Below are 13083 nucleotides of genomic sequence, written 5' to 3'. Positions count from 1 at the left end.
CATACATGTTTGAATACCAGTGGGTGTGGTATGCAAGTTAAATAACATAAAGATCTTTAAACCTCCATCCACTATAGAGGAGTGGTGCAAACAAATACTCAAAGACCTACAAGCTAAATTGACTGTAATTAGTATGATAAATCAGGCGCGGGCAGCAGAGGACATTTGCCACATGAAAGTGAGCCTTTCCTTTATCTTTGTTTTCATCGCAGGAATCTGTCACTCTCCATATTAAAGGAGAGTTTTGAACTCTCTCTGCCTCCTGGCCTGTAGATGTACGTTAGATATGTGCACCTTTTCTGCTGTTCTCTTTGAGCTATTGCTCTCTTGGGCTTGTTTTCTTTCTTTCATCTCTCTTCTCTATCACCCTCTCTTCTCTGTCCCCCTCATTAGGATCTTAGATCTCATTAAAGAAGGAAAACAGATTTTAAAGGGGAAAGGAGATTGGTTTAATGGTCTGATGCAAAAATCCTTCACGTATTTCTACTTCTCTTTATTTGTGCACAATTGCACCAGTGAATGATGCAAATTCAGTTAAAAGTGATTCAGCCAATGCAGGACTGCACAATTTCACACACAACCCTGCATTTTGGAAGATAGATAATCTGTCTCAGGAGCTGCATAATCTTATTTCAAATGAGAAATTAAATTAAAGGACTATTTTGTATTGTAATGACAGGAAGAGAATACAGCCTACACATTTATAGACACCTGAGAAACATGCAGACGTAAAACGAGAGCTAAACACTCAATCCACTGTTTAAGTAATGCAACTTATAGTTGATTCAACCTGCATTATATCTGTGCAAGTTGTAATTCATTTATAGCTTAATCTTGAATTAAATTACAAATGAAAAGTATTGTTAAAAAGCAAAGCTTTGAATGTTTTGAGAGGTTTAAATGTGTTCTGGACTACTGATTTTAAAAGAATATGTATCCATCTCTTATTAAGACACTACAGGGAGTGGTTTTACATAGAGAAATCTTATCAACACCAGTAGTTGAACCTTTTTTCACAGAAGGACCTGATAAATGGCAATGGCACTGAAACAAGTGATTCAAATTCTCACTACCTGGGCCACAAGCAGACCTAATGTTGAGCTATTAAGGAGAAAAGGAGTCACATCCATTCAGACGGCAGTTTTCCCCGGTGGTCAGAGTCATTAATATGAGCCAAGACAACTTTCATGACAAAGAAACAGGATGCACGAAGGCAATGCCAGAGGAAAGTTTATATATATAAAAAAAGAATTAGAAAATAGCAAAGAGAGGTCGGAGAAGAGTTAAGGATTTGGAATAATACAAGACACTATACGTTAAACGAGGTAGGGAAAGAGAAATAACTTTCAAGCCTTGCAGGAGAAGCATCAGTCATCCTGTGGTGCATCTGAATCATTTGAATGCATGTGTACACTGAAGACACTGTGGCTAAAAAAGAATAATTGCTTAAAATAGGCCACATTAACCTGCAGTCCTCTTGGGTGCTGCCCTAGTTTTACCCAAGAATGAAATAACTTGCATTGCAGCCAGCCCATATTTGTGACATACATGTTACAAAACCACACAGACAGAGATTCTTACAACAAAACACAACTTCCAGTGCAGAAACTTGTGTTTTTGCTAATTAAAATGGCAAAAAAATGTGAAGGGATCTGATGTGACTATTGTGATTTATCCAATTTTGAACACATCTTTGGATTTCCATTAGATATGAGGCACTTTGATTGAAGATAAACTATATTAGTTAGAAAACCATATTAATCACAGAACAGTATACATTTTTTTCTACTTTTTATGTTTTTAAACATTATTGTTATGCTGTGCATTGTTGTTGATTGATGTATACCTAAGTTAGCAAGCCCTAATTTTATTGCAACTTGATCCATCCATCCATCCATCCATCCATCCATCCATCCATCCATCCATCCATCCATCCATCCATCCATCCATTAAATGTCATTAAAATAAACAAAATTACTTTTTATTTAAACCTAGAAAATATGAAAAACTATATTCAAAGTAAAGATAGAAGGTTTAATACATAATTGCTTGAAGATATAGATTTTATTCAATATTTTAAAGAAGCATGGACTTTATATTTATAATATAATTATCTCCCTGGAACATAAGCATCTTTGCTTTGGGACAGTGGAAAGGCAGCGCAGAGAGAATAACCTCATTCTCATCACAAAAGAGGGAAAAACAAAACCAAAAGGTTCAGGAATTAGAGGAAACAATTTAAGCATTAGGGGCCTCCCTGGGATAAGTAAAATTCATAAAGCATTAGTAGAATCAAATAAAATCATTTATGAAAAAAAAACATTTCTTAATAGAAAAACTTACAATTAAACATTTAGAACTAAGCAATAAATCAGGAAGCTTTTAGCTAACCAGCTTAAAATAAATAAATAAAAAAAACAACAATTGCTGCTGTTAAAGACTCAAGAGGAAAAAATGTATATGATCTGGATAGTATAAACAGCTGTTTCAGAGACTTTTATAAAGCTCTATACTCATCAACATTAAACCCATCACAAAGTTACATTGATACATTTTTAGGCCACGTAACACTTTCTAAACTATCTGATAATCAGGCCAAGGTCCTGGATTCACTACTAACAACAATTGAACTCCAGGAAGCTCTCAAAGGCATGGCAAATAAAAAAGGCTCCAGGCCCCAATGGATTTCCAGAAGAATTCTATAAAGTATTCTGGAATATCCTGGAACCAACATTCCACCGAATAATGTAGGAAACTAAGGAGAAGGGCAGAATTTCACCAAATATGAATTTGGTAAATATTATTCTCCTGCTAAATAATATCCTCTCCCTTCTACCAGCTACTGTAGTTTCTAGAGCTCTTGAAATGTTAGAAAAAGTAACCTCTTGTTTAAGCCACACAAATAAAACAGGCTTCATGAACGGAAGGCATTCATCTACCAATGTAGACTATTTCTACAATGAAAACATTAAAAGCAAGATCTTATCATTAGACACAGAAAAAAAGCCTTTGGTAGGATGAATTGGAAGTATTTTTTGCACACCCTGCATAATTGGGCATCCGCAACCGTTTCATAAATGGGTTTAAACATAAAACAGCTTCCCAACAGCATGCATTAGAACTAATAATCAAACTTCTAACTTTAATTTGCAGAGAGGCACTAGGCATGGATGTCCGCTCTCTCCCTCATTGTTTGCTATCTTTATTGAACCCTAGCTGCAGCAATCAGGCAAACCAACGATATTAAATGTATTAAAAGCAGACACATAAAGTCAGTCTTTTTGCAGATGATGTATTACTCTTTCTCCAGCAGTCAAAAACCTTACTCTCTCAAGTAATTAAATTGTTAGAATCTTACTCAAGAATCTCAGATTGCTCTATAAATCTGTCAAAATCCAGTCCTACCTTTAATTGTAGTTTTCAAAAGGCCCTTAATATACAACTGGAGACAGGGTATATCAAATATTTAGATATCAACATCTACACCCACACCTACTATTGATCATATTTTCCTTCTGAAGTTTTGTAGGTGATCACGGATACACACCAATGCTAAATGCTAAGTTGCAGCTATATATGTAGATACTACCCTAAATAATGTGTAATCACCATAGGTTTTGCCTTCAACACACATGGATATCTTAGGGATACCTGCTGCTCTCAAAGCTTTCTCTTCGTCTCCTTTTTGCTGTTACGTTCTCTGCCTTGTGTATTTTATTTTCTCTATTTTCATGCACTCTTTCCTGTCTCTATCTCTTTCTTTCTCAACTTAGTTCTTGTCCCCTATTTCTCTCTCATCTTCCCTTCCATCTCCCTGTCCAATTTTACTCCATAAATAATTTTCAATAAAGCTTAATATACAAGTACAAACCTTAGGGCAACAACCATAATGGTTTGCTTGTGAAAGCAAATATGTTGGGCTATCATCTAGGTCTGCGACATTGATACTCAGAGCTATATTGGCAAAACAAGACACAAAATAAGTCAGCAAATTTTTAAAATAACAAAAGTAAAAAAACAAGTAACTAATGAAAACACATACATACATACATAACTACATTTAAGAACTATTTTGCTGTATGGATGCAATTTAATTTGTCTTTGAAGCTTTACAGGCATAGCCAATGAGAATATATGTAGGAATATAAAATAAAAGTTTTACTTTGGTTTTATGTTGTCTATCATTTTCCTAGAAAGCATAAAGTAGACACTGTCAGTTCTGCAGTCGATTACATAAGGCACAACAAATCTAATGAATTGTCTATTAATGCAACACTAACTGAAGTACATTCAGTTTACCTAAATGAGGTATTGTATCGAAAATTTTCTGCCTAAATAAGAAAATAGCTGCAACATTCATAATGTCTCTGCTTATAGGCTGGTAAATTGGTCAATTGTTTTTTCCTTTTCTCTTCTTTATTTTTAAAACTATAGAAATGGCAGGATTCTATCATACATCCGATTTATGCTGTCAAGTAGGTGAAACATACTTGACAGCAAACTTGAAACACATATTGAACCCATCAAAAGGAACAGAAAAGTAAAGGTATAGCATATAAAAGTGACTTTTTTTTTTTTTTTACAGATTTGCCTCATGCTCGTTTCCCCTCAAGCCTTCATCCATGACAGTTGAACTGCTTTTGTTATTCTAAGTAAAATGTAAGACAGCTTCTCCACTATTACTTGGTCAAAACAGTGTTAGTGTTATCCTTTCAGTGTAAACTGTCAACCTGTAATTCCATTTCTGCACTCAGTGGGGAAAACAATTCATGAGTTTCCTGAAAGGATTTACTCTACTATCACTATACTATATTACAGTAGTAGCCATTCAAAATGTCCCCACTTTCGTTGAATGGCCTTTGGCTGATCCTTGGCTAGTCCCCAATTCCTTTTTAGACATCTAAAATATTCTCTCTGTCATGATTTGTGGACATTAATATCTAAAGAGAAGCTTATCTCCTGGTTTGACCCTGTAATTCATTGAAAGATTGGAGTCAGAGTAAAACAATATATGCGCCCATGAGAAGGCCAGTGGCTGGAAGTTGGAGGGGATTTTGCTATCATTCGGCTGGCTTTTGACTGGCAAGGGCCATTTTGAAAGGCTGCTTTATATCATCTAGAAAAGAATAGGAGGTAAAAGTGTGTTTTTACAATGTTTTTTATTTGTTTTTTCTGTTCCTCACAATCTTTGAAAAGTGAGCAGAAATGACTGTTTTTGCTGGAATTGCCTTTAAGATCATCAAGAAATGTAGACCTCCTGATTACAATTTGGTCATTTTTGATGCCTAACACCCAGAGAAATGTCTCTCTTCCCTCCACGGCAAAAGAATGACTTATAGTATTAATTACATTGATCCATGCCAGCTTAATGAACCAATAATGTGAGCTTGCCATTGCCAAGAAAAGGCACTGTGACATAATTAATGACTTACCGCTCACTATGTCAGCACAACCCTTATCAGTTCATTATGAGCCATCACTCAGAGCATTATGAATCCCTATTAGACAAACTCTTTTCATTGCACACGTTGTGCATATGACTTTAAAACATGCATTAAAACCACCTCTTAATACACTGGCACAGTGACTAAGTGTGCTGTTATATATTTACTGGTGTACTGGTTTACCAATGAATATAAATTGACAAAAAATACAGGAATATCATAGATAAAGTTTAAAAAAGCCACAGGCTGCGGGTTAGTTTAATTAAAGTATACACATTTGTGAAAACCTGTTTATGTACCTGTATCTGTATTATAATTGAGTTGCTTTAAAAAGTTAAAGGTTGTAGGTACTTAAATAGCTAATTAAAGTTTTCAGTGCATATGTTCTGTTTCAGATTTCTTACTTTCTTATTACTAAAGGTCAAAGTAAATTATAGATAACACTTTATTCTCCCTGCATCATTTTTGAATCCAATGTATTTATTGAAACATCCTTTGCAAACAATACTGTGACATTACAGTCCTTTTTTTCCCCTTAATGTGCTTCAGAAAAAAAGAATCTGGGCTCAAAGTAAACCACAAATATTTACTGAGACAAAGATTGGCAACCTTTATAAACCATATATTACTGTTGTATTTCTGACCCAAATGCTAATGATAGCTATTTAGTCTAATCTGGTTAATGATACAGAAGAAGATGTGAATGGGCATGACAAACCTGGGTATTTCTATATTGCTTTAAGAGCGTAATGGGATTAACATGGCGTACCTAAACCCACATAGAGATAAGCTCATTCAGGGCCTATTAAAAATACATTGCAGGGAACAATGACGCTTTAGAAGGAGCTGTAAAATGACAGTTGATTTGAAAGGAAATGTATCCTACTGTGTTTTATAACAAATAAAAGATTTATCCATAAAATGTGTATCTATGAATATTTTTCTATATGGCTCCTTTCATTTTTTTTTATTATGTCCTTTCTTAAGTGTACTATTGGGTGCAGTTTGTAGGAATGTGGGATAGAGGATTTTTAGTATGATTCTGAAGGATATGTTTGCAATTTTGCTCCTTCTAATCTCTGATGGCAAGTTGTCTAATTCCATCGACATTAAATGGTAGATCACAGAAAGAGGTCCAGACCATGATAACCTGCTAGAGCCAGGTTTGCAGCAGACACCCTGGTGACAAAAACCATCCATCCATCCGTCCGTCCGTCCATCCATCCTTCCATCCATCCATTCATACATACTTAAATACATTTTATTCCCCCAGTGTTTTATTGTCATTACACTGTCACAAGTACAGAGCAATGTAATGAACTCTCCCGGTCAGCAGTGTGGGGTTAAGGGTCTGTGGGCTTGAACTCAGAACCTCTGGATTCCAAGCGCAATGCCCCAACCACTAGACCGTCACTCACCATATAGTTTATTTAATTTTTTTAAGGCTGCCAACCACTGTGCAGCACTAGAGGAGCAGTCTGGGGTTAAGGGTCTGGCTCAAGGAGCCTCAGTGACAACCTGTGGGGCTCAAACTCAGAACCTCAGGATTCCAAGCTCTATGCACTAACCACCTCCCCATACATATATAAATACACACATACATATATGCATACATACACATATCCATACACCCATACATGCATGCATACATCAAAAAATGCCATATATCAGAAACATGTATACTCCATGTTAAGAGTATACACCCTTAATATAAAAAGAAGTACTTCAAAAACAGACCAGCTACATTTATATGCGTACAATTTATCTGATCCAATCTACATCTTGGTTGATCAGAGGTTCAAAATCTCTGTTTACATGGAAACTAAATGAAATGATCCAATCATGGCGTCTGTACACATGTATCAAGATTCGGATCAGATTGAATCATTTGAGCATAGTTTTCCAGAAACGCTTCAGTAGTAGGGGAAGAAACTGCCTGTTTTGTAAACAACTTTAGCTATTCTGTGTGCCCCTTACATTTATTTTTCTTTATTTCTTCAGTCATGTATCTTAATGTAGTGCCATACTTTTGTTTTAAGTGGTCATTTTAGTAGCCCTCTACAGGGGTAGAGGGCAAGATAGCATGTTCATCCTCCGCAAAACCAGGAGCCAGTGAATGAAGGTCAGTAAAGAGAAAACCATCATGCCGATGTTGTACACATGTGCAGAGGAGATTATTTTACTCCAAAGAACCAAGTAGACATGTATATGGAATCCAATGGGAATGGGAATGTGTGAAAAAAATGTCGAAAAAAACATTTCTCTCAATCAAAATTAAGAAAAATTTCAGATCGGACCAAATCTGAATATGATCTTTAGTCTGAGATGTTTACATGAGACATATTTGATCTGATGAGGCCTTCAACACACTTATTTGTGTCCATGTAAACGTAGCTTCTGACAAGCTGGAGGAATTTCAAGAGAAGGCTAACTGGTCTACACACATATAAAAAAATGGGTCTATTATAGGCAGCTTGATGATTGGTCATTTACATGTCCAGCCTCTACCAAAAAAATTATCTTTCTTTTCCAGGTATACATGTTTGTCCCTGAGATATTTCTGCCAAACCCAGAAAAAGTACTTCAAAAAACTTTTGAATTGCTAAGGGAAGCAAGTTGGGTTTCTTTTATTCAACACCACATTCCTGGCACAAACTTCTCAATGCCAAGACTGCAAGTAAAAGGCTGTTTCTGACTGTCAGAAACATCCAATCTGAAATCACATACCTAAACAAAGGTTTGCAGATTCAAGGTTTCAGTTATTTGTTAATCATTGAAAAGGTTCTTAAAAGAGCTCAACCACACTTTAGAAGCTATTCTTTTGTTGCCAGTATGCAGAGAAAGTGCCAATTAGTTTTCAGCTTTTATTCAGGTATAAGAAAAAGACTTAAATCACTAAAACTGGATTTTGACAGCACTTTATTACTCACAGAATGACTTAAGTTCTGAGTTTCAGTCAGCCCTAATGCCCCTTCAATATAAAATTAAAGAATCAGGCTGTTACTGTGAGCAGAGAAAACAAAACACTGTTGATTTTCTCTGAATAATAATTCAGATACAAAATCTCTGAAGACAAATTTATATTGAAGTCCATACTGTATCATGAACGAATGCAAACATTTCAACTTTGAGATCAAACTCCTTATATTTGCCACAAGAAGTGTGTAGGGCTGTATCAGAATTCACGATTTAATTATTTCATCCAGAAAAAAGACACACTTGTGAGGACTTTACATCATACCCTTCTGATGTAAAACTGCTCATCTATGTGGACGTATAAATTAGGAGCCCCCTGTTGGTTGACATCATACAATGACCTTGAAATGCTTTTCCTTTGCAACATAGGAGCTGTTTGTATGAGAGGCTAGTGGCATTGGGCGTCATATGGGGATCAGTCCTTCAGCATATTGTTTCTTGGTAAATAATGATAATTACTTTTTCCATGGAATCAGGATTTAGACATTCTAAAATAGAATGTCGGAAATCTATTGAAATCTCAATCCTATTTAATCCCTTTTCTTTTAAATAACTAACAGCTATGAAGAGCACAAGAAAACGACAAATACAAATTGTTACAAAAATAAAACCTGTGTGTAAAATCATTACAAAACAAACAAGAAAATAATTTTAACACAACAGGAAAAGCAGGAATATGAACAACCAGAATTAATTGAAATACATCTAATGATATACACAGCTGAAATAGGTCTGCTTTTGAAAGTTAATGTTAGCACCATAATTGTTTTTACACATATCTTCTCGGTCTATCTTTAGTCATTATGACTAATTTTCTATTTCTTGATTGATCTAAGATGCTTATGTATAATTTAGCAAAAAAAAAAAACAATGGGAATAAAAACATGTAGGCGGTAAAACTCATTTACTAAGATAAAATAAATAACATTGAAAAAATATAGCTATCTGCTACAGTAAATACTGGATGTGAATTATGCTTGGTTTTTTTACCAGTGTTGTTGCGGTAGGGGCCTGTGTCTGGTCCCTGGCTCTGACTCAGGCTCCTCATAGGGCCCTTGTTGTGGTATAAACGTTCCTCATAGATAGGATCTATGTGGTGCTCTGGAGACCCTAAGGGCCGAACGGTTTCTTGACTGTGTTGACTACTGTAGGAGCCACGGGAACCTGTGCAAAAGAAAGAATAACGTTTTTATTAACTCATGATAAAATAAAACATAAAAAATGTATGTGTAAACTTTGTTACAGAAACTGATGTGAAAAGCTAAGGAGTGAGCTTTACTGTCAATGGTTAAGTTTGCGTGATTTACAAGAAAATGTGAGAGTGAGGACTGCGCTAAATCATTAACACACAAAAACAGAAACATGCATCACAACAAAAAGCATAGGGAAAAAGAAACAGAGATTGAGAGAGAAAGAGAGCAAGGGAATGATGTGTATGTTTTTCATTTTTATAATCTTCATAGCACACGTTGCTTTTTTGTCAGCTGGAAAATAATGAGATGCAATGTCCCCTCGCTTGCTGTGTTTGGCAGGAATCCCACAGACACAGGGCAAGGAGAAAATTGACAACGGGCATTTGTTCACAACACTGCAGAATAAATGTAAGACAGTGGGCTGCCTCTGAAAACAAAACAAAGCAAATAAATAAATAAAATTAGAAAACGATTGAAAAGAGGCACACTCAGGGAATACAAAGGCAAGTCAGAAGGGCTGAGCTGACATGGCAGGAGATCAAAATGAGATCACACAAACACACACGTACAAAAAGCTCTGAGTGACAGAGGAAGAAACGGTCCAGTGGAACTAATGTCTTATCATATCATATTAGTTCTCAGAGTTCTGCAAATTGTGTCAAGGATTTTCCAGAGGAGGATGGGATGGTGATTCAGGCCTCCGTGTAGAGAAATTCACACAAGCTGACAAATCTTATCAGAAATCAAAGTATGTGAGGCACTTTATCATCTTAGAAGTTACTGTTACGCTGCTGTTATTATAGCTTTACTGCAGAGGCTACAAAAAAACCACAAAGAAAAAGTAAGGATTTACCTTTTTGAACAGTAGTCATGGTAAAGTGAAAAAAACAAGCCTAAAATATATACAAATACAAGCCTGGCAACATTAGATGCTAAGCCTTTTATGGAGAAACACAGCATATCTCTTAATATCCAAATTATTCTTTCAATGACTTGCTCAGTTTCAGTAATTATTCCGTAAAACCCCATAGGAAACTCAACAACTTCACTGGGCATAGTTACTAACTCACAGAATAAAAGGAATAATAAGAGGGTCAGTATAAGTGTGAAGAGACACGCTAACTTCAAAGACTGAAGAAATAAAAAAAAATTTAAAGAAAGAAAGAAAAAAGTTTGAATAAAGCTGAGATACTGAGAATATTTATGAAGAAGCAGGGATTAGAGTCATAGACACACCCCTCAATACCATGACTCATCGCAGTTCTTTGCCTTCCACACATGCTTTTCATCTTGCTTTATTTCGCTGTTCATTTATTTTGTGCCTCACAAGGGCCCACTTGTATAACTACTGACCTCTTTTTTTGAAAGGAAAGACTATTTCAAAAGATAAATATTCCGTTTCAAAATGTTTCACTCGGTGAAATAACAGAAAGAGATCCTGTGTAAAAACCAAATATTGTCCTTTGAAGCCTTACTATTGTGTGTTTACAGTATGGCTAAAAATTTTTTAACTCGCACAGCATCATTAAAATGAATTGATTATCAGGCAAAAAGTATTCATCAAACGGATTGGCATTTTTTTAAATATCCCCCTATATATCGTTTATTTTGCTTTGTTCCAATGCTGAACAGCTCCAATTCTGAAAGTCTTAAAAAAACTAGAAACATGTGAATAAAAAAATTTGATAAAAACAGAACTTATACTGCATTACAATTTAAGACTGATTAAATATAACAGCCAATGTACCCTTAGCTGCATTCTACACATAGCTGTGTAATTCCAGAAAATTGGAGCAAAATACCTGCTGTAAATATATATATATATATATATATATATATATATATATATATATATATATATATATTAGTGAAAAGTTTCCAATATAAAAAATACTATCATAGCTTGATGATGTCAAGATACAATTATGTGGTCCATGGCACATATAATTCCGTGAGACACTTTACTGCATTTGCTGGCGAGTAATGAATCTCTCACACGGCTTACCAGCTGTGTGCTGTGTGTGCGTTGAACCACAACAGTGACATATTTAACGATTTACACAGCAACCTGTGTAGCAGAATGTTAAGTGAAATGCATTTTATATGGCATATCAGACAACATAAACATAGCTGAATTCCTGCTTCAATCCAAAGACATGTTTAGATCTACGACTGCTAATAAAGAAGATTGGAAAATAGGCATGACAAACTGTTTGCTCTAAAAACAGTTATAACACATTTTGAATGAAAAAGTGGAGCAAGTTGGAGGAAGGGCTCAAAGACAAAACACCTTTTTAAAAATGTATTTTAATAGGTTGTTTTTTTTTTTTTACTTAATTTAATATAGTTGTTTTCAAGTCTCTGGCTCGCTTTCAAAAGGTGGCAGTTACAGTGTGTTTTGCTGACTACTGAAGATGTGAAAGTTTAAATTGCTCAAATAATAAATAAAATGATATAATAAGGCACACCTGCAGTAATAGGAAAGAAAATTCTCAGTGCATTCTAGAGTTTTAACCCAGAAACCATCAGGTAATTACCAGGCTCTACAGTTTTAAATGTTATCTATATTAGATTATTAAAACATGTCAAAAGCGTGAAATTATTGTTCTTTCACAAAATCAGACTTAAATCAGAGGCACCCTGACTTTGACTCAGTTATCTCAAAAACTTTCCACACCAATCCACGGATCTTTTGACGGCTCGCAGACAAAGAGAATTATAGTAATTTTACACACACAGAAACTTAGATCTGTTCGACATTTAACTTAATGCATAGACAAAATTAAATCTCTTGTTAAATTTTAATTAGTTGATGCTTTATTTTCCTTTACTCTTTAAGTTAGGACAAAACTTAAATTGTTTTTGAACTCAAAAGTCTGCACTTCACAACCCTCCATTGGTTCATGTATTAGTTCAAATACCTAAAAAAAATATAAATAATAGTTAAAGTCATAGAGCTAAACTATGTAAAAGTGAGCAATTTTAAAGTGAGGCATCAACTAGAACCTCAAAGGTCAGAACAAACATAAAACTATGGTTTCCAAAATTCAGAAGGAAATTAATAGAACATTGACAACATCTTTACCGTTACTTAACAATACATTTTAAAAGGTAAGAAAAAAATAAAACTAGCCCTCATTCGAGAGAACATTTCAACTATTTCAACAGGTGAAGATGTTAACAACAAATCTATTTTTTTATGTAATGTGTATCATGACTTTGTAACACTGTTGCCTTTTAGCAAGAAGGTCCTGGGTATAATCTCCTGCTTGCATGGAGTTTGCATGTTTTCTCTGTGTCGGGATCTGGAGATCTGCCACCTGTCTCCAGCAGAGAGCGTTGTGGGCTTCCTGAGCTGGAGTTCTCAGCACACCTGGGGATCATCAGCTCATCAGAAGACCTCCCTACATAAGCAGCAGTCAGACCTTCCTTCGACGCCGCAGTGTTGACCTAGTTTGGTTAGCGAACCT

General features: G+C 35.2%; 1 protein-coding gene across 3 annotated transcripts in view; it reads right to left on the bottom strand.

The window, feature by feature from the left end:
* Nucleotides 1-13083, bottom strand: part of LOC107094192 (catenin delta-2-like) — a 303403-nt gene that overhangs the window by 138759 nt on the left and 151561 nt on the right. For all 3 annotated transcript variants that reach the window (XM_015389646.1, XM_015389668.1, XM_015389657.1), the window contains exon 11: nt 9411-9584. In XM_015389646.1, the coding sequence (XP_015245132.1) occupies nt 9411-9584 (174 nt within the window). The remainder of the gene's footprint in view (nt 1-9410; nt 9585-13083) is intronic.

This window comes from Cyprinodon variegatus, unplaced genomic scaffold (genome assembly GCF_000732505.1).
Source record: "Cyprinodon variegatus isolate N-32 unplaced genomic scaffold, C_variegatus-1.0 Scaffold20, whole genome shotgun sequence".
Classification (NCBI taxonomy): Eukaryota; Metazoa; Chordata; class Actinopteri; order Cyprinodontiformes; family Cyprinodontidae; genus Cyprinodon; species Cyprinodon variegatus.
This window is presented reverse-complemented; position numbering and strand designations above follow the sequence as displayed.